Here is a 20098-nt window from a genome sequence, read left to right as displayed (position 1 = left end):
CTAGAGTTGGCAGAGCCCAGAATGAGCAAGGAGGAAAAGTTCCTGAAGAAATGGGTATATTTCAGCCACATGGACACAAACTTGGGAACAGTGCTCAGCACCCCTGGAGCACTCGAATGACATCCTGAGGGTCGGGCCACACTCCAGGCTCCCTGAGGCTTTGCCCCCACGCTCTGGGGCGTGACCTGACTCTGCAATGCCCTAAGACACTGGTTTGGAACATGAAATCATGCAGAGCCGAGACAGCTCGGGCCTGAGCTGGACACCGCTGGAGGACGTGAGCGCGTTCAGATCCCCACCCCACAGGTCACCTTGGACCAGGTTATTACGAAAGCGGGGTCAGGCGTCAGCATCCCACTAGTCTAACACCTGACCCAAACTATGCCCTGACCCAGTCGTGCACTTGAACCCTGGAGACTTCAGTGAGGTAGGTGGTATCAGCCCCATTTTACAGGTGGGCAAACTGAGGCAGAATGAAATGCAGTAGCTCGCTTTTAATAACAATATACAAAATTTGGAGAAAGCCCGAAAGTAGTCCCGTTTCCGAAGCCCGCAGAAGAAACACAGACTGGAGAATGAGCCCCTCCTCTTTCTTTTCCCCCCCAAAGATCTCTAAACACATCCCTGCAAGCCCTCAAAAATTCCTGGGGACTTCAAACAAAAAACCCATAACAGCAAAGAGACCCAGCTTCCAGTTTATTCCCAGTTGGGTAGGGGGTGTCTCTGCTCTTGAGGAGAGCAAAGCGTCTGTCTCTGCAGATGGAAACTCCTTCATGCCAGGACAAGGCCGCAGACAGGCCCGGGGCTGGGCAGCCGCTCACACGAGCCGGTGACAACGGCTGCGCGAGCCGTAGGAGCCGTCCCTCTGCTTCAGTGAGCTGGTCCTAGAAATGGTCCCAGCGCACGCAAAGGAAGTAAGCTCTAGGAGACCAGGGATGATAAAATGACACCCCTCCGCTCCTCCAACCCCCAGAAGACGGGGGTTCTACCTAGAAGCTTCCTGGGAGGATGCCAACCCCACCCCACATCAGACGCCCTTTGACAGAAATCCTGTTCTCCTGCCCTCAGCATCCGAATTCTGCGGTCACTCCATGTGAGGCCCAGAGTGGCGTCTCCAGGTCGGAGGTGTGTGTGTTGGCGGTGTTCTTTGGCTGGAAGCAAAAGGCCATTCTGGCAGGATCGGGGCCTGTCAGCTCAGGGCCTTTCTGGAACTGGGCACGGGTGAGGCACTCCCAGCCCAGGGCAAAGCCATCAAACATCTCGAGTTCCCCATCTCCCCACGGCCACCTAGTAGACAGAACAAAGTGGTAAACTAGGGAGGACGAGCTGGGACTGACTCGGGTGCTGAAGTTCGTGGGGACGGCATTACAAAATCTTAAATTGGTTTTCCCTAAGAAAGAGTTGACAGTTTGACACACTGCGTGCCCCCAACCAGGTGTTTCCGCCTGCCGTTTGTCAGATGGGAACACCACGCCAGGGGGTCTGGCCCCTCCGGACACATGTTGCTCCCTCACGCTCTCTCTTACGGCCTCTTGACGCCTCTGGTCCTCTGGGTGCAGAGGGCTCTGCAGAGCTGGGCTGGGTGCTGGGCGGGTGGGCGCAGGGTGGAGCAGAGCCAGCAGGGGAGGAGAAAGAGGCACTTCAGTTTGGGCTGGTGTTCGTGGAGTCGGCCCTGGCCCCGGGAGTTGAGTGGCCCCGCCTGGCTGCGGCTCCGGCGCTGGCTTGTCACAGAAGACCCCGGTGGCGGTGGACAGGTAGGCACTTGGCAGCACTCCCAGGGCCGGGCAGGGCCAGGGCTCCACGCGGGCTCCGCGCACGGCTAGGTCATCAGGATGGGCTTCTGCTGCACTTCCAGGATGTCTGGGGCAGCAGGAGAGAAGCGCACGGAACAGGGAAGCTCAGAGCGCCGTGCTACGGCCACGCCGGCTCCCCTAACAAAGGAAGCCCGCCCCCCACCAAGCGCCGCGCACACTGCGGAGGCTGCCGCACCACCCCGGCCCTCCAGACCGGAAACGGGCTTGCAGCAGCTGCTCTCTGCCACCCCGTCAGGGTCAGCCACGTAGCCTGGGAGCCTCGCCTCGCCCATAGGTGACACACTCCCAGGGGTCTGCAGCCACCAAGAGGGGATGGCAGGGGACGGCAGGGGGCGCCAGAAAGGTACGCAAACGGAGGCCTTTAGCTCTGGAGAACCTACAGCCCCACCGAAAGTCTGAGGCAGGGAGGCCAGGACCCTTATGCAGAAAGCCAGCTGGCAGGCTCCCTCCTTGAAATGACAGCACAGGGCTGGACGCCTCCATACACGGCCCTCAGGAGCCCAGGGCCCAGGAGTCACAGCTGGCTACAAAGACGTGTTTTTCCCCATCAACCAGCATTACCTGTTAGAATCCGATGCAGTGGCAAAGTGACGTAGGTTAAGTGTGCATAGAGAAGGAAGTTTCCGTCTGCTCTGTTCAGCTTCAGCCAGGACCCGACCAGCGACCTTCCCGTACCGGACAGGGACCGAGACCTCAGGTTGGTTGCATTGTGCAGATTGGCTGGCGGGTAGAAGGCCAGGTCAGGGCCTGGGCACCACTCACCAATGCGCCCACACCAACACCGTCACACCCGAGCTGCCACCTTGCCTGCAACACCCCTCCCCTACCCCGGAGCCCAGACCCATGCCTCCGCCTCCAGGAAGACCTCCCTGACCATCCCGAGGGCCCCTTCTCTGTCTCGAGCACAGTCTTCCCTGTGGGGTCTGGCACATCACCATGATGTGTGATAGCTCCACTTCCAGGGCTGTGTGTGTCACCGGAACTGGGCACCACCACTTTTGGGGCATGGGCTGACGTCTCCTGACCCTGGGTTAGGGCATTGCCCAGTCAGACGCCTGTCTCTTGGTACTGGAGGTCAGGACAAGGACAGCCATCTCTTCCCACAGCTCCAGCTCCCTGCCCGGGGCCTGGCGCGGGGAAGACACTCAGTCTATGTTGTCGGTGAATCCTTCACTCCTCCACGCGCTCAGCAAACACACGCAGAGCTGGTGCCGTGCCAGGCGCCCGCTCAGTCCTGATGACAACGCTGAGTAAGGCACATGGTCCTCACTAGCATGGAGCTCGCCAGAACCCCCCAACCCATCTCTACAGACCACATGTGCCTCCTGTTTTCTGGCTGCACAACTCGCTGATGGTGGCACTGACCCGAGGACAGTGAGAAGGTGCAGCCTGGGGCAGCGAGGAGACTGCGGGGGCTACACCGAGGGTCTCGGGGGCCTCCAGGCACACGCCTGGGAGGCCACTGGGCAGGGATCTGGGGAGGCCACACGAGTCGTCAGCTCCACATGGTGACTCTGTCACTGGAGGGCGCACGGGCCCTGAGCAGGTGAGACCCTGAGGGTGAGCCCCCCAGAGACGGCACGGAGAAGGGGTCAAAGCAGGAGCGTCCGAGCCAGAGTCCTCCCACTGCACACCCATGTCGGGGGCAGTCAGACCATCAGCACCAGCCCGTTTTTTTCTCTTTAAGGGACGAGGTCTTGCTACTAACATGTTGCCCAGGCTGGTCTCAAATCCTGGGCTCAAGCGATCTTCCCTCCTCGGCCTCCTGAGCAGCTGGGACTACAGGCGCGCGCCACCACGCCCAGCTCAAGCCCTTTTTAATTAAGCAGATGGGAAGTCTTCAGAAAGTCTAGGAACCCCTGCAATTGTGCACGAACTGCTTCACGTATGCACCCCTGAGCGCTCTGCCAGGGAGAGACCGAGCCATTGGGATGGGAGCTCCCGGAGGAAGGAAGGATGTCTGTCTGTCCACAGCTCCACCCCCAGCCCCTGCATCGCTACCTGGCACAGGGCACCAGGGCTCTCCAAATGTTGCTGAGTGAACAAATGAATGAACCAATAAATGCCTCGTCTAGATCAAGAGGAGACAGAAGGGCGGCAGGCGGGCCCTCAGGGCACAAAGGGGCCAGGTCACCTCCACCGTCGTCCTCGCGGAAGAATTCCTCACTGTCGTTGGCCGAATGCGACTTCTTCATCTCAGCGATCCGGTTCCGGGGCACCTTCCTCTTGAGGGACGGGGAGAAGAAAGTGGGCCGGTTGTTCCGCTCCGGTGTGGGAGGGGTGCTGAAGGAGGTCACCTGGGAACAAGGCGCCGAAGTCACGAGAGCAGCAAGAGCAGCCACCGGGAGCCCAGGCCCACCCATCTCCTGCCCTCAAACTAAACCCAACACAGCTCCCGGGAGGACGACACTTGCGCTGTGCTGACTGGCCCGGCCGTCCTGGGCCAGGCTGGGCCTAGAAACTGGGAGACGAGTTTCAGCTCAAGGACCAGCAGGTCACCTGACCACCAGAACTGCCCAAGGAGGAACCAGCTGCCGCCACAAACGGCAGAGGGGTCCCCCTTCCGGGCCTCAAACACCAGTTAGGGGTTGTTCAAGCACAAAGTAACAGCAGCTGCTGGCGCTGACCAACCAAGCACTTAACCACACCGCACAGATCGCTGAACCCCGCCCCCCTCCGTGAGATGGGAGCTGGCACTGGCCCCACCTGACAGATGAGGAAACTAAGGCAGGGACAGTGACCTTGACTTGCCTAAGGTCACCCAGCAGGGTGGTGGCAACACTGGGAGTGCAACCCAGGTCTCCTGCCTCCTAAGGCCACGCTCCTCCCCCTAACTTGTTCTCTCGGCTAAAACGTCCCCGCCCCTCTCGCCCCAGCATCCACCACGAGAAGTGCTGTGGCTCCGTAGCTGTGCCTCTGTCTCTTCTCCTTTCCATCGCCATCATTCACACCCACTACAGATGGACAGGCACATGACACTGGTCCCTGCTCTCAAGGAGCTCACAGTCTGCTGGGGATGACACTCAGGAAGTGACAACCATAGACAGTGTGCTGGCTAGTGAGACAGAGAAAGAGGAGCACAGGATACACAGAGCACAGAGGCAAAACGGATCGACAGCCTGGGAAATGAGGGATGGCTTCCTGGAGGAGGTGCCGCTGGAGCTGGGTCTTGAAGGACGAGTAGGAGTTCGCCAGGTGAAGAAGGGGGGGAAGGGCGTTCCAGGCAGAGGGAACTTGGCCCATCTCCTCCCTCCTCCCCATGCAAACAAGAATCTGAGGAGCAAGATGAGCTGAGACAGAGACTTCGGGGGCCCCATCAGCCTCCTCATCATGGCTCCGACATCCACCAAAGTCCCGGCGGCTGCTGGGCTCCAGACGGTCCTCCCACAAGCCGGGGAAGGTTTTTAAAAGATAAAAAAACAAACACCAGAAACCACAATACACAGTCTGCATTTCTCATGCACTGGTTACAGGTGACCCCTCTGGAAAAGGAGACAGGTAACAGTGAGCACACAGGTGGCGGTCCCCCGGGGTTCAGCCCTTGCTGCTGACACTGTGTGACCCTAGCAAGTACCTCCCCCTCGACCCCAGAGCCTCCCTGCTACTATGAGCCAGGGCTTTCACACCCCTCGCAGCCGCACCCATAGCACAGATGGGAAAACCAAGGCTCAGGCAGGTCTAGTATTTACAGTCACTTAGCGAACACCCTGTGGCTGGACTGGCACCAGCCCAGAGCCCAGGCCACATCTGCACAAGGGCTTCACACACACATTCTGTCAGAGTCCCAGTGGGCGATTTGGGACTGGGGGAAGAATTAGGCTGCTTACCCCAGAAATGAACTCAGAAATATGAACTACCTCATTCCAAAGACAAGAGAGGCTCCTGCCTGGAATCCTCACCCAGCTTCATAAAAAATAGCACTTACTGTTTTAGTTTGGCTCATAAAACACATTGATTGCAAAAGATACCAAAGAAAAACAAACGTATGAAGAGAAAGAAAACCAACATCTGACGCCTGTAGACACGCATGGTTAAGATCTTCTTACAGAAGTGAAAGTGTCACAAATACACTCTGCCTCATCTCAGGCGTGTCAGCAGTTACGCGTTGTTTACGTTCTAGGAGGCAGTTTCCCGAACAGAACAACAGCGAATGGTCACTGCAGTGGCTGCTGCTCGGGAAATGCCCCTGGGGCCAAGCGCCACGCAGGGGCTGCGCATGCAGAGGCTCTTTGGAGCCTCCGACACCTCGGGAAGCAGCGGTTTCCGTCCCTCATTTCTGAACGAGAAAACTGGGACTCAGAGGAAAAGAGACGTGTCCAAGGTCACAAGAACAGCAGAGTGGGATTCTAGCCCGTGGATGTCCCTCCTAGACAGGGCAGGGCGAGGCTGCCCCCAGGGCCTCCCTGCCCCCGGTGCACTAACTTACCTGTCCTCCCCAGCTGCACCTGCCCCACACCTCTGAGCCGTCCCCCTGGAAGACCCAAGCAGAGCAAACAGCCGGTGGCCGGAGACCTCCTCCTGCCTGCACTCCAGGGCCTGCCACACTGGCCCCACCAAAGGCTTGTGGGAATAGAGCTGACCTCAACCTCCCACCCCGGGGAAGGGTGGTGGCCTAGAAAGAGCAGGGCTCGAAGTGCAGCGCTATCCCACGAGAACTGGCGACCTGAGGTAGCACGAGCAGGTCTGGTGAGCCTGGTTTCCAGGTCTGCGAGGCAGGAACGGGCATGCCTCCCCACAGGGGTGCTGCTAACAGACGCGACGCCACCTCCTCAACAAGCTGGCCGCGTGGCCCCGGGGCCTCTGCCTGCCCTGGCTACCCTCATGTCATCATCGTCCCCATCTGACTCACCAGGGAAGGGCGGCCACATGCCCATGCTCGCCCAGCAGGGCCACTGAGGCAGGCTCCACGGCTGGGCCTGGGTCCCTAGTCAGTCCCTTCTGCCCACCGTCCCTGTGGACATAGCCCGGCTGCAGAAAGAGCTCCAGCCCCAGCACTGTCCCACTGTGTGACCCTGGGCAAGGCACAGGCCCCCTCTGCCCTGGGCCCCCTCGCTGGTGGGTGGGGTGGTGAGACCTACCTCGCTGGGGCTGAGGATGAGGGGGACGGTGGGAGTGGATCCAAGCGATAGGAGGCCCCACCCCCCGCTGCGCAGCCCTTACCCGCTCGTGCATGGGCGACGCTGGGCTGGAGTCCTCCTCAGTCCCACAGGGGGACGTGTCACCTGTGGACACCCGACTGACCGCCATCTCAGCATGGCCCTTGCCCTGGGGCCCCTTCATGCGCACAAACTCCATGTTGTTGTACTTGTAGAAGCCAAACGACATCTTCTGTGCCATGCGGGCGGCCACGCTCACCTGTGGGCCGGTGGGAGATGGACACAGTTGAGGCAGGCGGGTGGCTCCACAGGCCCGTCCCTCGGCAGGAACAGCGAAGGTGACTAGCCCCCGAGGAGCAGCCTAAGGGCTGGCACAAGGGAGGGTCTGGGGACAGACCTGGCTGCCAATTTCCTCCCCGCCCCCTGACCCTGCCCACAGCCAGGCGTAGCTCCAGGTGGGACGGGCCCAGGCTTGCAGATGGCCTTGCCTGGGCTGGCCCCGCTGCAGGAGAGTGGCCTGCCCACCTGCTGCTTGGTCAGTCAGGGCCCAGCTTCGGGAGTGTTCCCAGAGCCCGTCAAGAGAGAGCAAGCGGGGGCATCGCTGCACCATCAGGGGCCACCTCAGGGAATCACAGACTGGGGAGGACGTCCCCACTCCCGTTTCACATGGCCTGAGGGAGCTGAGGCAGACCATACAGAAGGGACCTAAAGCAGCCACGGAGCACCCAGAGGGGCCGCAGGTGCCCTGAGGGGGCAGCCACGGTGCAGAAGTGGCTGGGAGTGTCCGCGGTGAGGACGAGCTGTGGAGCTGCCGTCCCCTGGTCTGGGCAAGCTCCCAGAGGCCGCCCGCACTCACTCGGTTGTCGTACACCTTCTTGAGCGCCTCATAGCGAATGGAGCCCTGGAAGATGACCCCTTGGAACGTGTTGGTTTTGTCGCTGGCCACCAGCTCCACACAGACCATCTCTCCTTCCCCCACAGTCATGTCGCTGAACACCTGGGAAGGCAAAAGAGGAGCCAGGGACGAGGACTGTCAGCTCTTTCCACCTGCAGCACCACCTGCCTGGACGCCAGGGAGGACTGCTCAGAACCCCTGTTCCCGGAGGCATCGCCCCCACCCAGCGGGACAGAAACAGCCTCACGGCGGGGCAGCAGCTGGGCAGCACGACGGGTCCTGACAGCGACTCTGGGACTGGCAGAGGACGCGTTCTTGCTGGGCCTCCGAGAGCACAATGTCCCTGCTCATGCTTCCCCGTGCCCAAGAGTCAGATGTTTGCCAGGACCGCTGGCCATTTTCTAGCCTCCTTCCCAGATCCTGGGGGGTGCCCTGCCCACCCACCCTGCCCTGCACTCTGCTGCAGGCTCAGCGGCACTGACAGGGTGACCACCTAAGACAACACCCGGACGCAGGTGTCACAGACAGGTACAACCCCGCCCTGCTGCCTTCTGAGGTCACAGAGACTCAGATGCAAATCTCGGCTCTGCGGTGAACAAGCTGTGTGAGCCTGGCGGGGGACGTGACCTCCCCAAGCCTCAGATGCTTCTAGGCACGTCAAACCCAGCAGGCGCCTGCAAGACAATCTGCCGCCCTCCTGAGTCCTCCCAGGGGCCCTGAGCACCTCTGCGTGTGTCCAACCAAGGACCCACCAAGGCCTCTGCGGGGGAGCAGTGGGCGGGCCGTGCAGGTCCTGTGTTCCAGGCTCCCAACCTTGACACAAAAGCTTGGCCCCAATAATGCCCGGAGCCCCGCCCTCTCTGCCATGCTGGGACTCCGAGTCAGTGCAGGCGCGGACGCACTTATTTATCGTTTAGTAGTGACAACAATGACCCCTCCTGCCCAGGCAGCACTTTTGTGAGAGTTTATGACACATTCTCCCATTCAGGAGTCTTTTGATGTTCCACTCTGACAGGTAAGTAGGACAGTCATTTTACAGAGGAGGAAACTGAGGCTCAGCGCTGCGTGAATGCACTTGCCCCAAATCAAACACTGGGAAGAGTGAGAGCCACGTCTGTCCGTGTCCACACCCTGCCTGGCTCCTGGCCGCCGACGCCCTCCTGAAAAGGTGCAAGGCGTGAGGGCAGAGGTGCCTCCAACCCCCATCCCAGGGATGCTCGGGAGACGCCGCTGCTGGCGAGCCACTCACCTCCTCGAAGCTGTCGATCATGAAGAAGATGTTGGGGTAGCTGATCTTGGACTCCTCCCCTTTGCTGTCCATGGGGTGTTTACTGGGGGACGCAAACACTTGCTGGAAGAAAGCAGATTGGAAGGACTGAGTGAGGCCCCGCTGTGCGCAGGCCCAGAGCCACTCCAAGGACAGCCGCCGTGGCACTACCCAGGGCTGGTCCGAGGCCAGACAGCTGCCCTGGAGGAGCTGTTTGGGACAGCCTGGCTCTGCGCTCCTTGCATGGGACACGGGACCCCAGGGACTGAGTGGATTTCTGGAGTCAGACCCCCACCGCGGCAGGGAAGTGAGGAAGAGGAGGACTTGTCCCCCCAGAGTAAATGCTGGGCAGCCAGAGGGAGGCCTGAGGGCCGTCGAACTAGGGCTCACCTGGGATTTCTTCTTATGGATGTGAATGTCCCCGACATCTGTGCGTGTGCACACGGCGCAGGTCACCATGTAGTCCAACTGAAAGGGAACACAGGCCAGAGTGCGTGGAGGGGTCTGCTGTCCCTCTGCTGTCCCTAGGGCCTATATGACTCCCCACCCCCACCCACCCGGTACCTTCTGCAGGATGAGATTCAGGCAGACGCTCTCCTCCCAGTCAATGTCAGGATCTCCCAGGCCCGGCAGCTTCTTGGAGTCCCGCCGGTACACCTCCACCTCCACCTCGGGCTCGGCCTCAGCCACCTGCGAGGCCCAAGGCAGAAGTGGGCGTCCAAGGCACACACTATGGCCTCGGGTGCTCTTCCTGCCCTGGACTGCACTCTGGGCTGGCACTAGGGTGGGCCAGCACTTCAATTCTTGCTCCCCAACTCTATAGCTATGTGACCCAGAGGTCAGCCATTCTCTTTGAGCCTCGGTTTCCTCATCTATACAATGGGCTAAGGGCACCTTCCTCTCAAAGTTGTGATAATTGAAAGAGATAATATTTGCTAAATGTAATCCCAGCACTTTGGGAGGCCGAGGCAGGAGGATCACTTGAAGCCAGGGGTTTGAGAGCAGCCTGGGCAACATATGGAGACCTTACCTCTACCAAAAAATTTTTTAAAAATTAGCCTGGCTTGGTGGTGTGCACCTGTAGTTCCAGCTACTCAGGAGGCTGAGGCGGGAGGATCGCTGGAGCCCAAGAGTTTGAGGTTGCAGTGAGCTACCATCGTGCCACCGCACTCCAGCTGGGGCAACACAGTGAGAGCCTGCCTCAAAAAAAAAAAAAAAGTGACACCTATTGAGCTCGTGATGGGCAGCAGGGTCTGGGCTAAACATTTTACAAATTATTAATGCTTTTAGTTCTAACAACAACCCTAAAGGCAGGTATTACTAGCTCCACTTTAACAGACTGAGAACCAAATTCACTGAAGATCAAATAGTAAATACGAATCAAACAGAAAACGGAGCATCTGTCTATACCTCTCCTGGGAGAAGAGTTATCAAGGAAAAATCAAAAGCAGATTCCAACGCAGCCTGTCCTGGCCGGGGGCCTCCCATCCTGGGTCCTGTTCAAGCCCAGGAGGGTCTGCAGACTCCGGCTCCGAGGGGTGACTGGGCACAACCCGCTGGGCAACGCTGAGCCCTTGTGCAGGCCGTGCACCCCAGGGGCAGAGCTGGGATCCTTGGAAAGAGGTGCAGCAGGCCGAGCTTGCCCGGAGTGAGAAGGAAACGTCCTGCGGGGGTGGAAGCTCCCACTTCCTGTGTGGCTCTGCAAAGTCGCCCCGCGTCCCTGAGCTGACAGTCCTCGTGTCCACAAAACTGTTGATCCTGTTGGTCTCACTGCATTGCCCTATTTGGGTATTTTTCCTCCCAGTTCTTATCACTCTCTGCTATCGTCTTGTTTGCTCTGCTCCAAGAGACGGCAGCTGCCAAAGGGCAGGTAGCACGTGTGCTCTGCACACAGAAGGTGCGCAGCAGACCTCTGCCCACCCAGGAAAGAAAGGAAAAGCACGCGGGCACACTCGCTCGACTGTTTTCAGGCCAGCACCGAGGTACACTGGACAGACAAAAGAGCAGGTTCCCATCAGAAAGGTGCCCATGTGTGCACCAAAAGACAGGTCCAAGAAAGTACCAGGAGCTTCTCAGTGTCCGCCCACAGGAGAAGGGACAGGCAACTGTGGCGTACGCTCCATGAGCTACCATGCGGCAATGAGACGGCACAGATTACAACCACCTGTGTCTGTGTCAACAGGCACCACTCTTCTAAATATAACACGAGAAGGAAGCCAGACAGAGCTCGCACTGAGCAAGCCCAGCGGGTGAGCCGCAGGACCAGGCTGAACCGCCTGGGAAGGGTGAGGAGTCAGGGCAGAGGCTGCCCTGGGGCAGGTGGAACGCCAGAGTGGTCAAGGGGCCTTGGGTGTTCTGGTCACACTGTCTCTTGATCTGGGGCTGATGACACCATGTGTTCACGCTGAGCGAAATCATGAAGCTGTATATGCTTCTCTGTGCATTTTTCAATGTGTACGTTAGATTGAAAACCATCCTCCAAAAAATAAAAAGCAAGACTAGGAGCAGAGCTTCACCACGCAGAAGCTGTGTGAGCCACGGCAAGTCCTTCCCCTCTCTGGGCTTTACTTTTCTGTGAGTAGGGGTGAGGATTATCTGCACCCCAGCATGCTGAGGGTGTCAATGTGAGTGACAGTGGCACACGCATAGGCCACGAGCACAGAGCAGGCCTGCATTCAGACGGCAGTTCCCCCACTGCCAAAGACAAAATGGGCTGCCCAGGGACAGTGAGTGTTTCGTGCAGGGTGGAGTGAACAGAGAGGCCAGGGAATCAAGACCTCCCTCCCTGGGAAAGGCTGTGCCGGGGATCCCCGAGGTGGTCCCTGGAGCCCTGGAGCGGGGTGCACAGATCCCAGCAACCTGTGCCCACCCACACTGCCGCCCCTGCCCATCCACCCTTCTCTAGCTGGGCCCAGGAAGGCGGGCTGGTTGCCATGGCTACCAGGTACCGGCGAGATGGGGACGGGAAGCGGTGAGAAGCAAGCAAGTGGGCGGGAAGCCGCCAGCTTGCTGCAGAGGGCGCACAGTGCGCAGGCGCCTCGCAGGCGCCTCCGGTGGAGGGGCCCAGGGCTTGCTGCCTTTGCGGGGCGGGTCTCCAGCTTGTGCTGCCAGCCCGCCCCTGCAGGCCGCGCTCCGCACTGCAGCCCGGCCAACTGGGAAAACCAAGTCAGGGTGATCCTGAGCCCCCCAGCCCTAAAAATACTGCGCCAAGTGCACGCCCTCACCCACCCTGCAGGGCCTATGCTGGCACAGGGCACCCCCTGTCCTGCTTTGGATACGCTGGTCTCTCCACGTAGAGTGTCCTCAGTCCACTGCTACTGCCCCCTATGTCCTATGACCTGCTGTGGCCAGATGTCACCTTCTCTTTGCAACACCCCCTTTCCCACCATCACAGAGCTGAGCCTTGTTGCCGGTCTGTCCCAACAGATTGAGGGCTCCCTGAGGACTGGGGGCAGGTCTGAGTCATTTCTGCACTCCCAGCGCTGGGGGAGGGGTTATTTGCACTTGGCTCGCATGGGTGTGCGATGGAACATTCTAGCATGCACATGAATAGCTGGATTGCCACATGCTCCCATGGGACTCAGGCTTCCCCCACTGACCTCCACACCCCCAGATCTTCAAGAGAGTTTGGATACTGCCCCATCCCCTCCTGCTCCAAACTCCTCAGTCCTGGATCCAGGTCTGCTCTTTCTCAGAGAAAGGCTCTCACCTTTAACTTCCCTTCCATCCAATGAAGGAGCCATTACCTGATCATTCCTTTCTCTCCCCACCTGTGCTCTTCCTTCTGCCTGCCCTCCTGACCAGAGCTGTGTCCTCCCCTGGACCCGAAATTCAAAGCACAGTCGAGAGTGTCTCAGATGTACCAGTCCTCATCAGAGCCTCTGGTCACAACAGATTTTGTCATGGGGAAAAGATCAACATTTTGCAAAAAAGATTCTCTGCAATGTGAACTTCTGCAGAAGCTGACAGGCCAGAGTGGCTGGGGAAGAGGCTGGAGTCCACAGCACTGCCACCTCCTGGCTGCTCACCCTTGGCCAGACCGAGGGCCTTAACCTCATGAACTGTGGGTAGGAGCTGGGCTGAGGCTGGAGGAGGGTGTGCCCACCGTGGGGGTCACCGGCACACAGAGGATCCCTAGACGCAAGCCACCTTCCTGCCAAGGGTACCTATGTGATCACATCACCCCCAGGCATGCCAGGCTCCCCGGTGTCCACAATGTGAGGGACCTAACCTTACAAAGCACCTGTCCTGACCCCTTATACAGAAGGAAAGGCTGAACCCCAGAGAGATGACTTAACAAAGTCACACAGCAAATCAGGGGGACACAATGCTGGTCTAGAAAGCTGGTCTCCGGACTGCACAGCGAGACAGGCAGGGCCTGATGGCCAGGGACGCAGGAACCCTTAGCCAGGCTCCAGAAGATGCTCAGCTCAGAGATCCCACCACCAACACCCTGCCCCCACAATTTTACCAATCAGCCCACCTCTTCATCCCTCCCAGGGGCACCCCTTCCCCTGCCCACACACTGAAACTGCTCTGCCAAAGCCTCCCCGCTCCCTGTTACCAAATCCAATGGGCCCTTTGGGCACTGTGCCCACCGGCCACACCCACTTCTGCAGGCCCTCCCCTCCCTAGGTACCCTCCCCTCTCCCCACTCCCGGCTTTTCCCCCACCTCTCTGGCCAGTCTCTGGTCTCCTGCTGGTCCCTCCAACGTCAGGCTAGCTCAGGGCTCAGGGCCTGCGTGTGGCCGGCCAGCCTGGCAGGGACATCACTGGGGCTTCCTTTGCAGCAGCACCCAGGCCCCTCCGCTTGCAGAAAACCTATTCTGCATGTACTCAGGTGCTCAGAACAGGCACATGGCAAGGAAAGGGCTGCAAACTCGCTGCACGAGCCACAGCTAACAAACCACCGTCCTGGAGTCACAGAGCACCAGACCTGGAGCCAGGCAGGATACGATTCCAGACCTGGCTCCATGGCCCTCTCATTTTTGTTTTTAAAGGAAAACAAAAGCATTTCCATGTTTGGCACTAGGTTGCTTAAGCATTTTACAAACTACTAAAGCTTATGAAAAACAGAGAAGGAAACCTATAAAATTTGTTTTATTAACTCCTCCACACACTTCAATTTAGTGGGTGAAATACCTTAGGCGAGTCACTTAATCTGAGCCCTCCGTTTCCTCATCTGTAAAAAGGAGACATAACATCTACCCCGCCAAGTTGCTGGGAGTTCACGACGAGATCAGGAGGCAGAGAGCTTAGTTAGCACCGTGCCTGCCGTACGGTGGAAGTGGAAGGCATCACCCTCATCATCCCACCATCACCTCCAAGCCAGATCACTATGCATGGCCAGAGGAGGGTCCTGGGCTCTGGGGTCAAATCCTTGCTCTAGCATTTATTTATGAATTACGAGAGGCTGGCCAAGTCGCCTGGTCTCTGAGCTTCAGTTTCCTCAAAGCTACAACGGTGATAACAATCGCCGCCGCCCTTCAGGGCCACGGTGAAGATGGATGACAGGGTACACAGCACACCCAGCACAGCCCGCAATCAGCACAGAAGACTGTCTACTTGGTTCCTGGAATGTCACAGGTGCTCAACAAATGTTGCTTATCCCCCGACCCACCTGAGGACTGCAGGGGAGCCCACCTGGCACTCCAAGAGCAGACCTCACAGGGACGCTTGGGGCACACCCGCGGGTACTGGGGCGGGGCCACTCACCTTCCTCCCGTCGGTGCTCTCACTGCCGGCATATGCCAGCTTCCGGCGCACGTAGAAAAGCATGTCATCCTGCCGGGGAGCCCATTTCTCCATGAAGTAGGTAGAGAACATCCACGTCCAGAAGACAATGCGGTCATCCTTGAAGCACCCTGCAGACGGGGGCCAGAGGGGAGTGAGAAAGGACAGGCCGCCCTGGCCCTCGCTTTGTGACCTTGGCCAACTCCCCCCAACCTGCATCTCTGGTCAGAAGTCTGACAGGGCTCTGAGATGCTCTGCCCTTTCTCCTTCAGAGACCCTGGCCCCCACCCAGGGGGCATCCACAGAGGCTCGAGGACACCTCCCAAGAAGCCTGATTCCAAACCCCAGCAGCAGCCTGAGAGCCCGGGCTCCCAGCCCCACCGCCAAGCCTGACTCCAGCCTGTGGATGAATCAGCAGCTTCGGTGGAAAAGGAAAAACCTAACGAGATGGGAACGTCACTGGCTGGCTGTCTGGGCTGGAAGCCGGGAAGGCTTTGAGGGGGAGAGTCTTCAGGCAGGGAGGCAGCACTCTCACCAACATCCCTCACCCTCACCCACGCCACCCCCCAGCTGCAGCAATCCCCACGGAGAATCCGACTTGCAGCAACGCTTAAGCAACAGCCGCCCTCCAGCCAGCCGTAGCCGCGGAAAGCAAGCGGGGACAGCCGGGGAGACAGCCGCACGCCCCACCCTGCGTCCCGCGGAGCCCTGAGAGCACGCCAGTTTCGTTCTCATCTGATTCTCACGGGCACTTTTCCTTCTATTACAGATGGTATTCCTTTATGCTAAGTATTTGTAATCTTTTCCTGCACAAGGAGAAAAAGCCCACAGGCTTTGGTAGGAAAGCTCTGGGTTCCTTTCCAGCTCTGGCACTTGCTGTGATGACGGCCAGGGGGCTTGGCCTCTCTGACCCACACACAGGTTCCCTGCGGGTACATGCAGGTACCTGAGGCCACAGGGCACACAGCAGGATCAACGAAGGCAGGTTTCCTCCCTTTCTAGAAGGATCCAACAAAATTTCAAAATATGCTACCAAGCTATCTCACCACCTCAGCACACTGAATTGCTGCCGGCTTCCTTCTCCCCCCCCACTCAGCATGTACCACTGTGACCCAGGCTGGCACTCTGTGCCGGAGCAATCCCCACACTCCCAGATGCAAACCTGCGCCGGGAGCCTCCCTCACCCTTGCAGGCTGTCCAGCCAGCCACCAGGACTTGCCCGGGTCTCCTGACTCCAACCCTGTCCTCTCCTCCTGGAGTCAGCCACTGGGCTGCGTCAGATGCCTTTGTTCACCTCAGACACCCCGTGCCTGAAGAACCAGGAAGAGCCAGGACTCAACACCAGCCCCTGCCCTCAGGCCTCTGCCCTGCGGAGTGTGGCCCATGCACTCCGTGCCCTGCCTGGCTCCTGGGCACTCGGGCAGGGACAGGGAGGAGAGGAGGTGGCTTCCTCAGCGAGGGGCCAGGCCAGCGAGCCGTGTCGGCCTGGCTGGCGGAGCAGGAGAGCCCTCGGGACTGGCAGAACCCCCAGGCTCACAGCACCCGTCCTGCCACACTTTTGCAACAGGCAGTGCCCAATTCATGCTGCCACAGAGCCCTGCAAAGTTGCATAAAGGCGCTATGACTCTTTCTGGGTAAAACTCCAACTCCCGTTTCCCTCCCCTAACACCGGTTCACTGCGGCCCCCTCTCGGAGCCCAACAAGAGGCCCTTTAGAGTAAAAGCCTCAGAGACTGCCCACACCAACCGCCTCCTGGTCCCAGGGTGGCCACAGAAGCAACTCTGGCCATGACAAGCAGGGGATCATGACTCAAAGTCCCATGCCTGCCACAGCGAGGCCAAAGCCTGCCACAGTGCCACTCCTCAGGTTAAGCACCCTCCTCCTCAGCAGTCTCTTTTTATCCTTTAATAAAATTAACCTGGTAGTAGTACTAGAGCACCTGGACAGTAACAGTATTCACAACAGCAATGATAACAATGACAATACGTCAGCTGTGACTTGTTAGTTAGCACCGAGCTCTAGGTAGACTGTCTCATTACGGCCTCATGAGCACTCCGTCACTATAAGCAGCGCAAGCAGGTGCAAGCAGGAGGGAAGAGGAGAGGGTGTCTGGACAGGCCAGTCCTCACAGCTATTGAGTCCCCAGGCTTCCTGGTCACCATTGCTGCCCCATTTCAGACTCTTGAGAGGTTAAAGAACATGCCCAAGTTCACAGAGCTAGAACAAAGTTCTCAGATTGGCCAGGTTCCCACACAAGGAACAGCTGATGAACACAAACTGCTCGGCAGGTGGCCGGCTTGCCCTGGGAGCGCAGTGAGCAGCGGGGAGGCGGCCTGGGAGTCTGGCCGAGGGATAATGTGCTGGGGATGGCACAAAGCACCCGGCCAATTTGTTCCCTATTATGCTCCTGGCCCAGCAGGGTCCCGGCCAGGGGTGCCATTCCCTGCTTCACAACGGGAAATACACTCATCCCAAGAGTCTGGGCAACTGCAGCTGGCTGCCTGCCAGGACTTACTCCTAAAAGGGAGGCTCATTGTGCACAGAGCTCCTGGGGCCCCCACCCACTACACCTGAGGATTGAGCCACACCTGGGGATTGAGGGGCACAGCCACGGGCCACGTGCAGTGTGCCAGGCCCAGTGCTGGTCTAGCCCGCACATGCTCCCCCCAGTGAAAAAGCACAGCAGCCATATGACCATCAGCAAGTCCAATGGTGCCACCTGCTGCCACCACCCCATCCAAGCCAGCCCCATTGGCATTGACTGCCAGCCTGCACACCTACCCAACAGCCCAGCCTGCACACCACAGCCAGAGGAGCTTTATTTAAAAGATCCTTTTCTGCCCCCTCCCTTAGAACCTTGCATAGAATTCAGAATAAAATTCCAAGCTCTTACAAAGTGCTGCACGCTGCCCCACCCCACTCCCCTGCCACACTGGCCGCTGTGCCCTGCTCCTCCTCTGCTCCCAACTCCTTCCCTGGGCTCTCTGCACAGGTGGCTTCTCCCACCGTCCAGCTTCAGTTTCAACGTCACTCCCAGAGCCTTTCCTGACCCCGCATTCCTCCCCAGGTTCCTCCCTAGCTCGTCGTCTTGTTTGCTGCCATCATAACCCGTCACCACCTGGGTTTCCACACTGTCCCCGGAGCGGGGGCTTTGTCTTGGTCGCCATTAGACCCCAGCGCCCAGATCAGTGCCAGGGCATAGCAGGCACTCAACAAACCAAGCTGGATACATGGATTACCCCAATTTAAAAAGAAACAGGCTCAGCACGGTGGGGCAAAGTGTTCAGGCCCCCACAGCAAGGAAGGCGCCCAGCCAGGACCGCCGGCCTGAAGCCTGAGCTCGCCACAAGAGGACAGGGCATGGACTGGCCGCTTCCTTCAGCCTCGGGGACTCTCCAACTTAAGATCTTCCGGAGAAGCCCCACTTGTGACATGAGGCCAGGCCCCACTTGCTTAGCTCTCCCCGGCCTCTAAGCCATGGGAGGTGGTGGCCGCCTGCGTGCTGAGCACATGCAAGCAGGAGGGAAGAGGAGAGGGTGTCTGGACGGGCCAGTCCTCACAGCTGTCCAGTCCCCAGCCTTCCTGGTCACTTGCTGCCACCACTGAGAGTCAGAAGACCCAGCACCAACCAGCTGCGAGAGAAATGAGGGGCCTATGGATTCACTGTAAGCTAGAGAACACCACGCAGATGTTATCACTAAGGTTACTGCTTTAGTAAACCCAGCCGGGAGAAACTCAGTCTGCAGGGAAACACACATGCTCCTCCCTCTGACACCAGGGAAAAGGCCCTCCCCTGGGGAGGGGAGAGGTGTTCACGGCAGAAGGAACTGCCAGAATATCACGGGGGGACAGTGTCTCAGTGTGCAGCACACGGAGAGACACTGAAGGGACAGACCACGCAGAACGTCTTCACACCCACTCAACATTTAAAAGCAAGAAGAAAAATCACAAAGGAAACAGCCACGAGCTGCCCTCTGAAAAACATTCAAAACTCCCCTCATTCCCTGGTTCTTTAGCGGTTAGGAAAAAACAAAACAAAACAAAACAAAAACACCTCCCTTCATGCCCAAGAAGGGCATAACTAAAATCAAAAGAAACAGGACGCACTGGAAGAGGGAATCCACAACAGATGGCTGACGTCCGTGACAGATGACGGGGTCACGTCACGGCAAGTTATAAAAAAGGCGCACAAGACCCCAATAGATAAGTAGGTAAAACACCACAATAGGCAATACCCAAAAAGGAAACACACTGGTTAACGAAATGTGGGGAAATATTAATCTCACTAGTAACCAAAACTTCATATTAAAGACCAAGTTGTCGTTTTTTAAAAGAGCAAATTTGGTCTATAAAAAACAGCACTTAGGAAAACTGTCAGATTCTTATAAAGTTAAACACACACTTACCAAACCATTCAGCCACACCTTGGTCTCTACCCAAGAGAAACGAAGCATGTGTCCACACAAAGACGGGTACGGAAGTGTTCACAGAAGCTTTATCCATAATGGCCCCAAACTGGAAGCCAGGAGAATGGACACATGAAAGGTGGTGGAGCCACTCAATGGAATATTACCCAGCAACGGAAATAAACTACTGATCCACACGACATCCCAGATAAATTTCAAAATCATCATGCAATGCGAAAGAAGTCAGGCCTAAAAGGCTATATACCATATGATCACACTCACATGACACTTGACAGGTGCATACAGCCATCAAAACTCATCAAACTGTTTGCTCTACCTGGATGCGGTTTATTTTACGTAAGTTATACTCCAATAAAGTTAATAAAAAGTTATGGCTGATACTGGCAACGGTGCATTCAACTGGGGCTCTCAGATATGTTAAAGAACAAAAATCATTGTATCCTTTATGAAAAGCAAATGAGCCTTTTCCTAATTCTGTGCGTTCACTTTATGAAAGAGAAATGCAAAGCACAAAAATAAAAGCCTTTTGCATAAAGATGTTTTCTGCATTAGTAATGAGAGCACATAATATAACAACAATAATAATTAAGGAAGAAGAAAGAAAAGAGCATATTCTTCTACAATTATAGACCTTTAATTTAGGTAAATTATGCTATAAGTACTAAACCAAATCTTCAGTCTTTTAAAAGGACGGCTATGGGCCAGGTGCGGTGGCTCACGCCTGTAATCCTAGACTCTGCGAGGCCGAGGCAGGAGGATCATTTGAGCTCAGGAGTTCGAGACCAGCCTGAGCAAGAGCGAGACCCCATCTCCACTAAAAATAGAAAGAAATTAGCAAGACAACTAAAAATATATAGAAAAAGTTA

At 57.5% G+C, this 20098-nt stretch overlaps 1 protein-coding gene across 1 annotated transcript in view; it reads right to left on the bottom strand.

Annotated features, from left to right (window-relative positions):
* Positions 1-474: 474 nt before the first annotated feature.
* KIAA0930 (KIAA0930 ortholog) overlaps positions 475-20098 on the bottom strand; it is a 32328-nt gene continuing 12704 nt past the window's right edge. Inside the window, 9 exon segments of the mRNA XM_012659780.1 lie at positions 475-1860; positions 2376-2534; positions 3949-4111; positions 6975-7169; positions 7767-7907; positions 9055-9156; positions 9463-9540; positions 9637-9762; positions 14788-15205. Coding sequence (XP_012515234.1) covers positions 1820-1860; positions 2376-2534; positions 3949-4111; positions 6975-7169; positions 7767-7907; positions 9055-9156; positions 9463-9540; positions 9637-9762; positions 14788-15205 — 1423 coding nt within the window. The 3' untranslated portion in view covers positions 475-1819.

This window comes from Propithecus coquereli, unplaced genomic scaffold (assembly GCF_000956105.1).
Source record: "Propithecus coquereli isolate 6110/MARCELLA unplaced genomic scaffold, Pcoq_1.0 Scaffold633, whole genome shotgun sequence".
NCBI lineage: Eukaryota > Metazoa > Chordata > Mammalia > Primates > Indriidae > Propithecus > Propithecus coquereli.
The sequence above is the reverse complement of the archived record's forward strand: the minus strand, read 5'-3'. Positions and strand labels throughout refer to the sequence as shown.